Consider the following 17,694-nt stretch of genomic DNA (forward strand, 5'->3'; position numbering starts at 1 on the left):
ATATATATAAAAAATGTATTTATTTTTATTATATTGTTACTTATTTTATTCTTTATGATATATATATATATATATATATATATATATATATATATATATATATATATATATATATATATATATATATATTTCTAAAATACACAATATATTTTATAAAAAATCAAATATATATATATATATATTTATTTTTTTATAAAATATATTGTGTATTTTTGAAAAAAAACAAAAACACTCTTTATTTCTTGAATTTAAAACAGCCAGACCTCTAAATGTTGTTGTGAGATGATGAGTTCTTATTGTGGGTTTTTCAATGTCTGCCTGCTTGATAATTTCCTTAATTGCCGATGTATATGCCTGAGAGGCAGCAACACAAACAATAATTATGTATTGATCGTTTTTTTACGCTGAGGCTCTCGACTGACGTTGTCTTCTCTCACTTTCTCTGTCTGCGGACGCAGGTTCCTTTGGGAAGACATGAAGTGACATTTCCTACTTGGTGCCAGGACCCCTTCGCGCCAACCTCCCGGGGAATCTTTACAGATATCTTCGACTTGGCAAAGGCCAACGTAACGGCAATGGATCTGCACCGGGCTGCCTTTAAGATGGAGAACACTTCCTTCATGCCCAATCCGCTGACGTCGCCGGCCTTGATGGTCCTGGCTTCCACCGCCGAAGCCAGCCGGGACGCCTCCATCCCTTGCCAACAGCCCAGACCCTTCGGGGTGCCGGTGTCGGTGGACAAGGAAGTACACATCCCGTTTACCAATGGCTCCTACACCTTTACCTCCATGTACCATCGCCAGGGCGGCGTCCCCGGGGGGTTTTCCAACCGTGACTTTCCCCCTTCCTTACTCCACCTCCACCCCCAGTTCGCCCCTCCGAACTTAGACTGCTCCTCGATCAGCATGCTGAACCACAGCGGGGTGGGCGCCTTCCGGCCCTTCACCTCCCCCGAGGAGCGGGAGAGCTACCAGTCCGCCTTCACCCCGGCCAAGCGGCTGAAGAGCTGCCACGACAACGAGTCTCCGCACCTGCGCTTTTCTGACGCCGACGGGAAGGAGTACGAATTCGGGACCCAGATCCCGACGGGCTCCCCGGGGGGACTTAAAGTGGACGATGCTGGGAAAAAACTGTTTGCCGTCTCCGGCCTCATCTCAGACCGGGAAACGTCTTCGAGCCCGGAGGACCGCATGGAGAGGTGTAAGTACCATTCACTTTTTTGTTGTATCGATATTATTTACCGATCTATTGTAACCCCAGAAGTAAGGATGACTTCTATAGATATATATATATTCTGTAGATTTGTTGTGTTATGTCAGCGTGGCAGGTGTTTGAACGCTCAGCAGAGATCTGAGATTGCCGGCGACCTTTCTAATGACGAGGGCTCCATATGATCTCTTATGTAATTGGTGGGGTCCCTGGAGATGTAAGCTAAGATGGTTTTATCCTTAAACATACAAGTGACCTCTTGTCCTAGACCATCCCTGACTCCATTCCTTTCCATCATACCGATGTGCGCATGGTGGGGGGCGCCGTGCTCGTCCACGTAGAAGCAGAAAACAGCGCCCTTTCCTTCCCCCCCCCCCCTGTTGACTTTGCTCCTTTCGAGATCTTTGCGTTATCGCACAACACGAGTGATAGAACCTCCCACAGGGGGGGCGCACGCCTAATTTTTTTATTTTTTTTAACGCCAAATCAAAACTCGTATCTGTTTTTCTTCCTTTGCGTCTCGAAGAGTAAATTTTCTCATCCCTCCGTAAAGCGCAGCCATCCTTTTTTTTTTATCTGTCTTTCGTCGCGTGGCGGCTTCTTCTCGTTACGATGCCACAGAGGGTAATTGAGATGTCCTGCCGCTTTTCCCTGCGCCGTGGAAAAAGGCACTTTCCTTCGCTGTCAACTCGAATTAAACACCGAGTTAACTTTTCCCCGGCAAAAAAAAAAAAAAAAGGCTTCACGTTAAGCTCCCCGCGTACCTTTCCCAATCTCAGCGGCCATAAAGGTTTCTCTGCCTTGTAAATCTCGAACGGCGTGCTGATGGTGGTGAGGGGGGGGTGGGGGGGGGGAGGCAATGTGTTAGGCCGCCCCGTCTTAGCCACACAGCTGCCGGGGGTTTAACATGTCAGGACTGCAGAGCCCCCTCTACCACTTGGTGGCGCGCCTCCTACGGGGGGCAGGGCAGGTAGTATCCCGCAACATAATAGACGCCACACATCTGGACTTGCTTAAATAAAGCAAATAAGCGAACGTGCTAACAGCAATAACTTAAAAGGGACCAATAAGAAAAGCCACTTTTATAGCCTTCGATTGCCCCGATGAAAGGTGACAAACGGTTACATAGTTACATAGTTAGGCTACTTGAAGTAAAAAAGACACAAGTCCATCTAGTTCAGGGGGGGGGGGTCCCCAAACTGGCGGCCCCTACAGCGGTCGCAGAACTACAATTCCCATGAGGCATTGCAAGGCTGAGAGTTACGCCGCGTACACACGTTCGGAAATTCCAACGAGAAATCTTCGATGTGAGCTTTGGTCGGAATTTCCGCCAAAGAAAAATTCGAGAGCTGGTTCTCAAATTTTCCGAGAAGAAAAGTTCCGATAGTCTGTATGCAATTCCGACGCACCAGAAACCAGGGCGCCATCTTAATAGCATCATGGGCCCCTGGGCAAAGTAATGCTCTGGGGCCCCTACAATGATGACAGTGCAGGTAAACAGACATCAAGTAGGTTGGAGTCAGACTGCCTCCCCGGTGTATCCATCACTCTCAGTGCCATCATGGGGGCCCCCAATTTCGGGGCAGCGTGGGGCTTTTTACGTCACCGCGTTCTGACACGATCGTTTTTTTTAACCGATGGTGTGTAGGCGCGACGGACCATCAGTCAGCTTCAACGGCTGCATTCACACCTGAGCGTCGGTCGTTCTTTTGGGTGTTTTTTTCCAGCGTTTTGTCGCCCGTATTCATGCTTATTTGCGCGTTTGCATACAGTGTCGTCCGACGTTTTTGTACTTCGACGTTTTTTATTTTAGCCAATAGGAAAAATTATCATCTTTTCATCACTTGTTGCTATGTTTGTAGATTTTTTTATCTTCTGCCTGGGTGAAAAGTTCTATTGATTAAAGCGACAAAACGCCCGTAGCAAACGCTCGTTGTCGCGCAAGTCGTTTGAATCGAGCGTTTCCATTATTTTCTATGGGAAATGGAAACGCTCAAATACGCCCAAACCGCCCGATACGTGCGACAAAAAAGGGTCCGGAACTTGTTTGAGCTTCAGGCGTTCGGCGTTTCGGCGTTCGGCGTGCAGATGTGAACCATCTCCATAGGGTATAATGTTATTTTTCCCCTCCAGCGTATTGTAGCGTTGCGCTTCAGGCGACAAAACGCCTAGGTGTGAATGCAGCCTAACCGATGACAACGGTCCATCGGTCCGTTCTCATCGGATGGACTGATCGTGTGATTAGCGTTGTACATCACCGCGTTCTTGACGGTCGGAATTTGGTGTGTATGCATCACAAGCTTGAGCCAACGTTCCGTCGAAAAAAAAAAAAAAATCCACGGTTTTCTTGTCGGATTTTCCGATCGTGCGTACGCGGCATTACAAGCGTGACTCCCACAGGCAGAGGCATGATGGGACTTGTAGTTCCCGCAAAACAGCCGGAGGGCCGCCAGTTTGAGACCCCCTGATCTAGTTCAACCCATAAAGGGAAAAAGGGTTTCCTCGGCACGGCTGGTGTCGTTCAATGCCACGCTTTAGTCATCGATGGTGCGCGTTTGTGCGCCGGAAATAACGACCAGTCTTTCATTCATGGAACGTCACCAGTCCTTTGTATATTCCTTGCCCTTGTGAAGGGTTCAGAGATGCGTTTGAGGAAAATCTCGCCAAAGCCTTTAGAAAATGACAATTAAATATTGAAAACGTGTGATCTGCGAAAAAAAAAGGCTCCTGGACGTCACTGATTGGCTCCCGGGGTGGTCTAGCCGGCTACCGAGCGATTAAGAGAATATCATGTGATCGTTACTCATCTCTCGTATGTAATGTGTGTTCAGCACACGCCTAGAACGCAGACGTCAGGGAATGTTCAGCTGGTTGATCCACGTGCACTTTTTTTCGATCACCCGCCATGCTAATAATATAATATAATATAAAATATAACAGTTACAGGATGAAGCAGCGAGTTCATAACCATAATATAAGAATGTTTCGTCTCTTGTCTGTCTGTGTTCTGCACTCACCCCGCAAAATCCAAGGTTAGCCGGCTGGAATCGTTCATCAAAGTGTCCTCATTCGATCACCCGCCATGATAATGATATATTATATAATATAACAGTTACAGGAGGGGAAAAAAAAAAGATACAAGTCCGAAAAAATATAATATAAGAATGTTGCGTTCTCTTGTACGTCTGTGTGTGTTCTGCACTCACCCGGCGAGAATTCTAAGTTGGCTGGATGGAGTCGTTCCTCCAAGTGTCCTTATTCAATCACCCGTCATGATAATGATATAATATAATATATAATATAACAGTTACAGGAAGAACAAAAAAAAAAGATTAAAAACAAAAAGTTCAAAAAATATAATATAAGAATGTTGCGTTCTCTTGTACGTCTGTCTGTGTTCTGCACTCATCCGGCGAGAATTCTAAGTTGGCTGGATGGAGTCGTTCCTCCAAGTGTCCTTATTCAATCACCCGTCATGATAATGATATAATATATGAAATAATGAATCAAATCATCACAGAGTGGGACTGTGGATATGAAAAAAGTAATAAAAATTGCCACATCCCGATAACCAGAATTTTAAAGAAAAATATACACATATGGCCCAGATCCACGTACCTCGGCGCATCTCTAAGTCCGGCGTAGCGTAGCTCAGACACACTGCGCCGCCGTAACTTACAGCGTATTTTCCGTATCCACAAAGAATTTGTGCCGTAAGTTACGGCGGCGTAGTGTAACTGTGTCGGCGTAAGGGCGCGCAATTCAAATGGATAAGATGTGGGCGTGTTTTATGGTAATTCCTATTGACCCCACGTAATTGACGTTTTTTTTTTAACGGCGCATGCGCCGTCCGTGGGGGTATCCCAGTGTGCACGCTCGAAATTAACCCGCAACAAGCCAATACTTTCGACATGAACATAATTCTACGCAAAGCCCTGTTTGCGAACGTTTTACGCAAACGACGTACATGACGGAAAATTCTACGCTGGCCCGACGTCCATACTTAACATTGCGTATACCTCATAGAGCAGGGGTAACGTTACGCCGAAAAAAGCCTTACGTAAACGGCGTAAAAAAAAATGTGCCGGGCGGACGTACGTTTGTGGATTGGTGTATCTAGCTCATTTGCATACTCGACGCGGAAATCAACGGAAGCGCCACCTAGCGGCCAGCGTAAATATGCACCTTAGATCCGACGGCGTACTAAGACGTATGTCAGTCGGATCTAGCCCACATTCAGGCGTATCTTGTTTTGTGGATACAAAACAAAGATACCACGGCGCATCGTAGAACTTACGCGGCGTATCAAAAGATACGCCGCCGTAAGTTCTTTGTGGATCTGGGCCTAAGTTGGCTGGATGGAGTCGTTCCTCCAAGTGTTTCCGTTTCCTTTCAACCGAATTGCATGGATGTGCGTTTGGGAAAATCTCAGGAGCCGGGTCACCAAAAGCTCCTAAAAAAAAAAACGACAAATGCTGAATAAATGTTTGTATCTTGTTCTCATTTGCATGGGGTCACGATTCATTTAAATGGATCACGCCCACCTTCCACCTACTTTGAATTAGGCGGGCTTACGCCGACGATTTTACGTTACGCCGGCGCAACGTTGGGAGCATTTGCATTGTGAATTGGGTGCTTGTCTCTCTGCTTTACGTCGGCGTAGCGCATATGAGATGCGCTACGCCCGCCTAAAAAAAGCGCCGATCTACCTGAGTCCGGCCCATATTCTATACTTTTTTTCCGATGGAGTTCCGTCGGGTTTTCCGATGTGATTTGGCCGGGCAAAAGCCAGATCGTGTGTACGCGGCATAAGGCCCCTTTCACACTGGAGCGGTTTGCAGGCGCTATTGCCCTAAAAATAGTGCCTACAAAAACGTGACTCCAACGTGAAAGCCCGAGTGCTTTCACACTGGAGCGGTTGCGCTGGCAGGACCACTCCAAAAGTCCTGCTAGCCGCATCTTTGGAGCTGTAAAGGAGCGGGGTTTACCCCTCCTCCACCTCTTCTTCCCATTGAAAGCAATGGGAAACCGCGGCTATACAGCTGGCAATGCGCCTCTGCGGGCGGTATTAACCCTTTTCCGCCTGCTAGTGGTGCGGTTTTAAACCCCGAATACGTCGCAATTCCTACGGTATAGCGTTGTTAAAAAAAAGAAAGGAAAAAAAAAAACAGGGGGAAGCGCCCGGGCCCCTGGGGACCATCGGGCCCCTTACAGGTGTAATGCCTGTACCCCCCTGATGGTGGCCCTGATGGCGGCCAGCCTTATCCTGCAAAATTCAAAGTTGGCCAGCTTGGGATTGTTCACCCAGATATCCCCTTTTTTCTTTTTCCCATCATGTGCAACCCGAATGGTGGAGATTTGTTAAGACAAATCTCAGGAGCTCCCAGAAAATTTACAAACGCTGATTGGATCTTTTGAACTTCTGCTTCTTGTTTTCTGTAAAATGATTTGTTCCTGAAAATCACGTGTGTGTTACAAGAGTGGGATGTCTGGGTACTGTACTGAGCTAATGATATCAAATGTGATAGAATAGAATCAAATAGAATAGAATAGAATTGATTAGAATATAGTATATAATAATTTTTCATCTGTGTGTACGTATATATACAGCCAGGGCCGATCCTGGACGGGGTGCATGGGGTGCACTGCACCCAGGCGCCACAGGGGAGGGGGCGCCAAAGTGCCAGAGCACTACAGCATATTAGTATTCTCACACACTTAAACTGGACATATTCAGAATTGACAGCGAATTGCATGGAATGCGTTTGGGCGAATCTCAGGAGCCGGGTCGCCAAAAGCTCCTAGAAAAATTGCGAACTGCGATTTAAATGTTCTGAACCTGTGCTCTGCAAAAAGAATAGCGTGGTCCTGGCCTCTTGGACGCACCTGCTGCCTACCAGCGTGGCCTAATGCCGCGTACAGACGATCGGACATTCCGACTACAAAACCGCAGATTTTTTTTCCGATGGCTCAAACTTGTCTTGCATTACACGCGGTCGCACAAATCTTGTCGGAAATTTGCCAACGCCAACATGTACGGCGGCGCTATTAAAGGGAAGTTCAATACCAGTCGTTTTCGTGTGAGACGATTCGCGATTTTCGGCCTTTGTGCTTTTTCCAGTCCGTTTACAGTGCGACGAATGTGCGATCTCCATTAGGGACGCGAGTTTTACCAGGCCGAGCGCTTCCGTCTCGTACTTGATTCAAAGCATGCATGGAATTTTGTGCGTCGGAATTTAAAATTTTGTGCGTCGGAATTTCCGCCAAACAAAAATTTGAGAGCCGGTTCTCAAATTTTCCGACAACAAAATCCGCGCTCTCGTGAATTATTCCGATTGTGTGTATATAGAAAATTCCGAACATTCTTCCTGAGGACTGGTGTCCAGTCCTTGTCTATGTGTGTTCTGGAACTCACACTTCGAGAGTCAAAGTTCACCCGTCGTGTACAACCGAATTGCATGGACGTGTTCGGACAAATCTCAGGAGCCGAGTCACCAGAGCTCCTAGAAAGTGACAAATGCTGAATAAATGTTCTGAACTTGTTATCTGCAAAAAGGAGGGGATGTTATTGGCTCCTTGAAAGCACCTGTTGGCTACTAGAGTGACCTAGGTGTCTACTGATCTCATAATATAATATAATGTAAAATAATGTAAAATAATATAATAAAATAATATAATATAACATAATATATAATATAATATAATGTAAAATAATATAATATAATAAAATATAATGTAAAATAATATATTGTAAAATAATATATAATATAATATAAGATAATATAATGTAAAATAATATAATATAAGATAATACAATATAATATAATGTAAAATAATATATTGTAAAATAATATATAATATAAGATAATATAATATATAATATAATGTAAAATAATATATTGTAAAATAATATAATATAATATAATGTAAAATAATATAATATAATATATAATATAATGTAAAATAATATATTGTAAAATAATATAATATAATATAATGTAATATAATATAATATATAATATAATGTAAAATAATATATTGTAAAATAATATAATATAATGTAAAATACTATAATATAATATATAATGTAAAATAATATAATATAATATAATACAATATAATATAATCTAAAATATAATATAATAATGTTCATCTCTTGTATGTCTATGTGTGCTCAGCATTGCAACATTTAAAGTTGTCAGTGAATGTTTAGCTGCCTGGATGCATTTGTCCAAATGTCACTTTTCTTTCTCCCATCTTATAAATTATATAGTATAAAATAATTGAATATAAATTAAAAATAAAATAATATAATATATTATGTTCTAAAATAAAATAATATAATATAAAATAAAATAATATAATATATTATATTCTAAAATAAAATAAAATGATATAATATATAATATTCTAAAATAATATATTCTAAAATAAAATACAATAATATATTCTAAAATAAAATAATATAATATATTATGTTCTAAAATAAAATAATATAATATATTATATTCTAAAAAAAAATAAAAAATGATATAATATATAATATTATAAAATAATATATTCTAAAATAATATAATATATTCTAAAATAAAATACAATAATATATTATAAAAGAAAAGAAAAGAAAATAATACAATACATAATAATTTCTGGCCTATAGGCGCTTTTTCTCTCCTATGTATGTGTCAGCGCACTTACACTGCACACTCCTGGCTGTCTGGAGTCACTGATCTCTTCCTTCTCCCGCCATTGGTCGGCTGTTCTTCATAGACTTCTGTGATACTTTGTTATTTCATACATCCGGGCCGATCCTCATCACGGATCACTTTAAGTATTTCGCTTTACAGAAGTTTTGAAATAAATAAAGTTTGAGTGATTTGAGATCCTCTCCACCCATCTGGGTTCTCCTGTGCCCCCCCCCCCCCTGGACACGCACATTGCCCACATCCCCCCTCCCCACCGGAGCTCCTGACCACCAGGCTGCCCGCTGCATGGACACAGGGTGGCATTCCTGGCAGCCCGTGAGCCGGGGATAAAAAAAAAGAGAGGTTCGGTTGGGCGCCCATCTGCCCAAGCTTGGCTGGGCCTGGTGCTTTCGATGCCAGATTCATGCCCTGAATATCTAATCAGTGGTTGCACAGTGTTGGGGGGGGGGGGGGGGGTTGCCACCAATACGGTCGGCTTTGGTGCTTTTCCTTTGTGTTTATGTAAAGTCATTTTAAGACCCCCAAAAAAAGAAAACACCCGACATACGTACAGCGGATCTTTACTGACGCTCCGTGATTACGGGACACCCCAAGTTCTGTAATGATTGAACGCTGATCGACTTCGCAACACAATCATCTTTTATAAAATACTTCCAGATTTCCTGAGAGGATCTTTCTAATTTCTAATAAAATAAAGAAAATGCCGCTTGGTAGTATAGATGTTCGGGGGTAGTATGGTAGATGTTCGGTGGTAGTATGGTAGATGTTCGGTGGTAGTATGGTAGATGTTCGGTGGTAGTATGGTAGATGTTCGGGGGGTAGTATGGTAGATGTTCGGGGGGGTAGTATGGTAGATGTTCGGGGGTAGTATGGTAGATGTTCGGGGGTAGTATGGTAGATGTTCGGGGGGTAGTATGGTAGATGTTCGGGGGGTAGTATGGTAGATGTTCGGGGGGGGTAGTATGGTAGATGTTCGGGGGGTAGTATGGTAGATGTTCGGGGGTAGTATGGTAGATGTTCGGGGGGTAGTATGGTAGATGTTCGGGGGTAGTATGGTAGATGTTCGGTGGTAGTATGGTAGATGTTCGGTGGTAGTATGGTAGATGTTCGGGGGGTAGTATGGTAGATGTTCGGTGGTAGTATGGTAGATGTTCGGTGGTAGTATGGTAGATGTTCGGGTGGTAGTATGGTAGATGTTCGGTGGTAGTATGGTAGATGTTTGGTGGTAGTATGGTAGATGGTCGGTGGTAGTATGGTAGATGTTCGGTGGTAGTATGGTAGATGTTCGGGGGGTAGTATGGTAGATGTTCGGTGGTAGTATGGTAGATGTTCGGTGGTAGTATGGTAGATGTTCGGGGGGTAGTATGGTAGATGTTCGGTGGTAGTATGGTAGATGTTCGGTGGTAGTATGGTAGATGTTCGGGGGGTAGTATGGTAGATGTTCGGGGGTAGTATGGTAGATGTTCGGGGGTAGTATGGTGGATGTTCGGGGGGTAGTATGGTAGATGTTCGGGGGGTAGTATGGTAGATGTTCGGGGGGTAGTATGGTAGATGTTCGGGGGGTAGTATGGTAGATGTTCGGGGGTAGTATGGTAGATGTTCGGTGGTAGTATGGTAGATGTTCGGGGGGTAGTATGGTAGATGTTCGGTGGTAGTATGGTAGATGTTCGGTGGTAGTATGGTAGATGTTCGGTGGTAGTATGGTAGATGTTCGGGTGGTAGTATGGTAGATGTTCGGGGGGTAGTATGGTAGATGTTCGGTGGTAGTATGGTAGATGTTCGGGGGTAGTATGGTAGATGTTTGGTGGTAGTATGGTAGATGTTCGGGGGTAGTATGGTAGATGTTCAGTGGTAGTATGGTAGATGTTCGGGGGGTAGTATGGTAGATGTTCGGTGGTAGTATGGTAGATGGTCGGTGGTAGTATGGTAGATGTTCGGGGGGGTAGTATGGTAGATGTTCGGTGGTAGTATGGTAGATGTTCGGTGGTAGTATGGTAGATGGTCGGTGGTAGTATGGTAGATGTTCGGTGGTAGTATGGTAGATGTTCGGGGGGTAGTATGGTAGATGTTCGGGGGGTAGTATAGATGTTTGGGGGGTAGTATGGTAGATGTTCGGTGGTAGTATGGTAGATGTTCGGGGGGTAGTATGGTAGATGTTCGGGTGGTAGTATGGTAGATGTTCGGTGGTAGTATAGTAGATGTTCGGGGGTAGTATAGTAGATGTTCGGGGGGTAGTATGGTAGATGTTCGGGGGGTAGTATGGTAGATGTTCGGGGGGTAGATGTTCGGGGGGTAGTATGGTAGATGTTCGGTGGTAGTATGGTAGATGTTTGGTGGCGGACGGTGGCGCCTTTTGGTCCTCCAGGAAAGTAGCGGGTGGAACTCCGCAGAGATTGTTGTTCCTCTCGTTCTTGTTCTGGAGATGGGGGCAACATGAGGGACTTTATTGGGGCAACGTGAGGGACTTTAATGGGGCCACATGAGGGACTTTGATGAGACCCAATGATGGACTTTAATGGGGCAACGTGATGAACTTTGACGGGCCACATGAGGAGCTATGATGGGGCCACATGAGGGACTTTAATGAGGCAACGTGAGGGACTTTGATGGGCCACATGAGGAGCTTTGATGGGGCCACACAAGTAGCTATGATGGGGCCACATGAGGGACTTTATTGGGGCAACATGAGGGACTTTGACAGGCCACATGAGGGACTTTGACAGCCACATAGGAGCTTTGATTGGGCCACACAAGTAGCTATGATGGGGCCACATGAGGGACTTTGATGAGACCCAATGATGGACTTTAATGGGGAAACGTGATGGACTTTGATGGGCCACATGAGGCGCTATGATGGGGCCACATGAGGGATTTTATTGGGGCAACGTGAGGGACTTTGACAGCCACATAAGGAGCTTTGATTAGGCCACACAAGTAGCTGTGATGGGGCCACATGAGGGACTTTAATGGGGAAACGTGAGGGACTTTAACAGCTCACACGGGGAGCTTTGATGGGGCCACATGAGGAGCTTTGATGGGGCCACATGAGGAGCTTTGATGGGGCCACACAAGTAGCTATGGTGGGGTCACATGAGGGACTTTGACAGGGGCCACAAAATACATTTAAAGAAGAAACGTGTCTTTGTAAGATTGTAACAAGTGACGTCGGAGGACGGCGGTGACGTCACTCTCCTGCTTTGCGGCGTGCGATCGGCGGGGAAGCTGGGGTGACACTGCGGCGGCGCGTTGCCGTTATGTCATCACCTTGGAATGAAGATCCAGGAGTGCGCTTGCTTGGTGGTGAACGAGCGACATTCCTGGACTTGGATCCAGAGACCCGGCTTCCTTCCTGAGAGGCCGAAGGTCCTCAGATCACAGAAGTTGTCGGTGACGCGGCTTCTCCCCGGGGGGCTCCGACTTAAAGGGACACTGTGACATGTCGCGGGGGGCGGAGCTAGGAATTATCACTGCATAATTCCCCAGAAATATCGTTATCCACATTCACATTGCTTCCCCCATCAATTGGAATATATAAAAGAAGTGATCTGATTGGTCAGTCTGGTGTAGGGGGGCGGGGGAAGGGAAAACATTGGATTTGAGGCTGTAGTCTGTAATGCTGATGTCCATGCTGAGACTTGTAGTCCCACGGGGGTTTATAGTAATCCCATTTGATAAACTTGATGCACAGATTGTAGTATATGTTGCTGAAGCGCTACAGCCGTCCATGCTGGGACTTGTAGTGCCACAAAGGTGTTTCTACACTTGTTGTACAGGTCACAGTCTGCACAGCTGCCCATGCTGGGACTTGTAGTGCCTCAGAGGGTGTTCTTGTACTTTTTGTACAGGTTACAGTCTCTACGGCCGTCCATGCTGGGACTTGTAGTTCCTCTAAGGTTTGGAACAACGCGCTTTGACTACACAGGCTGAATTCCGAAATAATAAAGCTCCATAGCCGTCCATGCTGGGACTTGTAGTCCACCTGGGTTTATAATGATGCCATTTGGTGCACTTGATGCACAGATTGTGTTAAATACTGATGAAGCTCTGCGGCCGTCCATGCTGGGACTTGTAGTGCCTCAGAGGCGTTGCTGCACTTGATGTGCAGGTTACAGTCTATACAGCCGTCTATGCTGAGACTTGTAGTTCCTCTAAGGTTTATAACAACGCGTTTTTACTACACAGGTTGAACTCCGTGATAATAAAGCTCCATAGCCACCCATGCTGGGACTTGTAGTGCCTCAGAGGCGTTGCTGTATTTGATGTACAGGTTACAGTCTGTACAGCCGCCTCTGCTGGGACTTGTAGTGCCTCAGAGGTTTAGAACAACACGTTTTTGCTACACTTGATAAGCAGGTTGCACTCCAAAATAATAAAGCTCTATAGCCATCCATGCTGGGACTTGTAGTCCCACAGGGTTTATAATAATCCCATTCGGTAAACACTTGATGCACAGATTGTAGTATATACCGCTGAAGCTCTACAGCTGCCTACGCTGGGACTTGTAGTGTCTCAGAGCTGTTGCTACACTTGGGCCCGGATTCACATAGAGATACGCCATCGTATCTCTGAGTTCCGACGGTCGTATCTATGCGCCTGATTCATAGAATCAGTTACGCATAGATCTCCCTAAGATCCGACAGGTGTGAGTGACGTACACCGTCGGATCTTAGGCTGCAATTCCAGGCCGGCCGCTAGGTGGCGCTTCCGTATTTTTACGCAAGGAATATGCAAATGAGGAGTTACGCCGATTCAGAAACGAACGACCGCCCGGCGCTTTTTTTTTTTTACGCCGTTTGCGTTCGGCTTTTTCCGGCATATAGTTACCCCTGCTATATGAGGGGTAGCTAATGTTAAGTATGGCCGTCGTTCCCACGCCGAGTTTTGAAATTTTACGTCGTTTGCCTAAGTCGTTCGCGAATACGGATGGACGTAATTTACGTTCACGTCGAAAGCATGACGAATTGCCGACGTCATTTGGAGCATGCGCACTGGGATTCAGTCGCGGCCGGCGCATGCGCAGTTCGTTCGGCGCGGGGACGCGCTTGATTTAAATGTTACACGCCCCCTAATTTGAATTCCGCCGGGGGATTTACGCTACGCCGGCTCAACTTTACAGGCAAGTGCTTTGTGAATAAAGCACTTGCCTGAAAAACTTGCGCCGGCGTAACGTAAATGAGATAAGTTACGCCAGCAGAAAGATCCGCGGATCTGAATCTGGCCCTTGATGTGCAGGTTACAGTCTATACAGCCGCCTCTGCTGAGACTTGTAGTACCTCAAAGGTTTAGAACAATGCGTTTTTACTACACAGATTGAATTCCATGATAATAAAGCTCCATAGCCACCCATGATGGGACTTGTAGTGCCTCGGGGGTGTTGCTGCACCTGATGCACAGGTTACAGTCTATACAGCCGCCCATGCTGGGACTTGTAGTTCCTCACCAGCCATATCTTTTATTTCAGTGATGAAGCCGCCTCGTTCTTATTTCCTCATTATTATTTTTTTTTAAGGAGAAATATTAAAAATGATTTCGCTAATCTCGCCGGCTCTGGAAGAGTTAAAAAAAAAAAAAAAAAAAAAAAAACGTTATAATTTGTCGGACATGAAAGGAAAGCGAACAAACACGCATCTCTTTTTTTACGACCAGCAAGCTGCACAGCGAAACTTTTTTTAAAAGACTCTTTGCAGTGAGTGGAGCGCGTTTTCTCCCCCCCGCCCGCCCGGCGTACCTCACACGCAGCGATGCCGCCGCCGCCGCCTCGTTCACTTATTTCCTCCAGCTGCCGTCCAGCGCTTGTGGTGTGAGCGTCAGCCTCATTTCCCGGCACAAGTGTTGTGCTAATTAGGTAGCCTGGCATCGGACGCGGCAGTACTTAACCAGATGTTGCGATGGATGTTAAGCCCCCCCCACCCCCCCTTTTCCTCCTCCTCCTCCCCCGACCGTAAACATCTCCTCCTCGCCGCGTCTATTTGCCCCCTTTATGAGCGCGGAGGAAATCGCTCCTCGCCCCGGTTTTTCAGCAGCCCGTCGCTCGCTGACGCGGGGAAGAGTTAATTCCGATCGCCCGTCTTCAGCTCCAGAGAGCCTGTAATTGCCTCTATAATTGTTATTATCTTCATTAAGGGCATCCCGCGCGTTATGGCCGCCCAGGGATGGGCAGCGCCATTCCGATCGCTGCTGCCTCCGCCGCCGAGCGGCTGAGAGAAAATCTTTCTTCTCCATATGAACACGGCTGGAGTTTGATATATATATATATATATATTTTTTTTTTAACGGCGGCGAGCTGTAAATTAAAATACAAAATATCGCCGCGCGGACGCCATAACTTCATCCAAAAATTCGTAAGCGCCCGTCCAATTTAAAGAACAATCTGAATTGGCAGCAAAGCTATTCCAAAAAAAAAAAAAAAGACAACTCTTCCTGAATTTACCGAATGGCTGTCAATCATCCGGGGCACATGGGCGTGGGGCGGCGCGGGCGCTACATCTGTAACTGGAGCTGCTCATTAGCATACTATTGGCTAAAAAAATTCAAACCGAAGGCCCAAAAATATCTCAAAACTTAAACTTGCCCTCCTCATTGCCATCTATGTATAGATTATTGGTCCAAGCGGAGTTCTTCTTTAATGGGCATCAATGGTTCGTACAGCAGGGGGTGTGGCCATCTTTGCAGGGTTGGCCGGTATACAGGCCGATCCACCCTATAGGCTCACTATGCAAGCCGCTTAGGGCCCCCCAAATTACTAGAGGCTCCGCCTGGTGTGAAGTCATTTTCGGCCCCTCACCCCCCCCCCCCCTCAACTCGCTGGCTGCATGGGAGAAGAGGTAAGACGTCAGCACCCCCCTGCTTCTCACTTTAATGTAAGATACCATTTCCGACAGCAGAACACCCCTTCCCCCCGCTTGTCACATGTCTCTGTTGCCTAGGGGGTAAGCATGCAGGTTAGCGCTCGATACTTTTTATTATATTTTGTAACAATAGTTTGTAGCAATTTTTTATAATCCGCCATGATAGACATTGTATATCATTGTAGCACCTAAAAAGTCCTAGAAAAAAAAAATATTTGTCAGTTAAGCGACTGCCATATGTTGTCTTGTAAAGCCCGACTGACACATGAGATTGATCCGGTCACTTTTTTTGGACCCGTTGAGGTGTGGCGAGGTGTAAAATAAAGTCCTTACGTACGGCGCTTGTTTAATATCTCAACAAAACACCGAAACGCGATTTTGCCGTCTGTCCCGAGTAGGAAACTTTGCCTGTAGGGTGTGGTGACCCGCGACGGGTGAACGTCGCCCCCCCGCGAATGTACGGCCCTCCTCTATCCACTGGAGGAACGACTCTCTTTATATCGTTATATTTCACGGCTGACGAATGTTTTACGGGAATAAACATCGCATGTCTGGCATTCAGTGGCCGTAAAAAAAGAAGTTCAAGCTGAAATTTATTTTTGGTGAATCATCCGGGGCTTCACGTCGAGTGATTCCAGGTGGAGCGGCTTCGTGGTAAATCATCCTTCAGAGGTGAAATTGTGGGGATCGCGTCTCGGCGTCGGCCATATTGTATCATGTAGATCATTGCCTTCCTCGGCAGATTTTTTTTTTCACCTCTGAGGTTGTTTGTTGGCTGTTATGGATATAAACCGGCAACTTTGTCATCCCGAAGGTCACGGCCTTACTGCACCGTTGATTGGCCGCCATGGTGTACATGGCCCCACCCTGATAGATATCATTGTTTGGTGTTCCTTTTTATTTGACACCCATATATTACTTTATTGAGGAAGATTTCTTAAAGTTTGACGCCCCTGAGCTCCCACTCTTTGGGTCTATGGCAACTCTTGGCTCCACTTCCCTTCCGGTTGACATTTGCTGCACATGGTCCCATCTGGCTCCGCTCTGGTTTCGCTTTTTGTGGGCCGCTTGCCCATGGTTGCTTGTCTCCATTGGCCTCCGTGACATGGGCTTTGCGTGACCTCTTCTGTTTATCTGGCACATGGGCACCCCAACATGGACGCTCCCAGTACACACAGGCACCCCAACATGGACTCTCTCATTACACACAGGCACCCCAACATGATCGCCCCCAGTACACACAGGCGCCCCAACATGGACTCTCCCATTACACACAGGCACCCCAACATGGACGCTCCCAGTACACACAGGCACCCCAACATGGACTCTCCCAGTACACACAGGCAATCCAACATAACCACTCCCAGTACACACAGGAACCCCAACATGGACTCTCCCAGTACACACAGGTGCCCCAACATGGACGCTCCCAGTACACACAGGCGCCCCAACATGGACGGTCCCAGTACACACAGGCACCCCAACATGGCAGCCCCCAGTACACACAGGCAACCCAACATGGACGCTCCCAGTACACACAGGCGCCCCAACATGGACGCTCCCAGTACACACAAGCACCCCAACATGGACGGTCCCAGTAAACACAGGCGCCCCAACATGGACGCTCCCAGTACACATAGGCGCCCCAACATAGACCGTCCCAGTACACACAGGCGCCCCAACATGGATGCTCCCAGTACACACAGGCATCCCAAAATGGACTGTGTGTAGGTTCTTCTCTAGATCTGGAGTCATGGTCAAGCCTGTAGGTTCTTCTCTTGACCTGGAGTCATGGTCAAGCCTGTAGGTTCTTCTCTAGATCTGGAGTCATGGTCAAGCCTGTAGGTTCTTCTCTTGATCTGGAGTCATGGTCAAGCATGTAGGTTCTTCTCTAGATCTGGAGTCATGGTCAAGCCTGTAGGTTCTTCTCT

The 17,694-nt window shown here is 46.1% G+C and overlaps 1 protein-coding gene across 4 annotated transcripts in view; it reads left to right on the forward strand.

Moving 5' to 3' along the window:
* RNF220 (ring finger protein 220) overlaps positions 1-17,694 on the forward strand; it is a 299,679-nt gene that overhangs the window by 11,515 nt on the left and 270,470 nt on the right. For all 4 annotated transcript variants that reach the window (XM_040360959.1, XM_040360958.1, XM_040360961.1 and 1 more), the window contains exon 2: positions 459-1,200. In XM_040360959.1, coding sequence (XP_040216893.1) covers positions 459-1,200 — 742 coding nt within the window. The remainder of the gene's footprint in view (positions 1-458; positions 1,201-17,694) is intronic.

This window comes from Rana temporaria, chromosome 7 (genome assembly GCF_905171775.1).
Source record: "Rana temporaria chromosome 7, aRanTem1.1, whole genome shotgun sequence".
In the NCBI taxonomy this organism is placed as follows: Eukaryota; Metazoa; Chordata; class Amphibia; order Anura; family Ranidae; genus Rana; species Rana temporaria.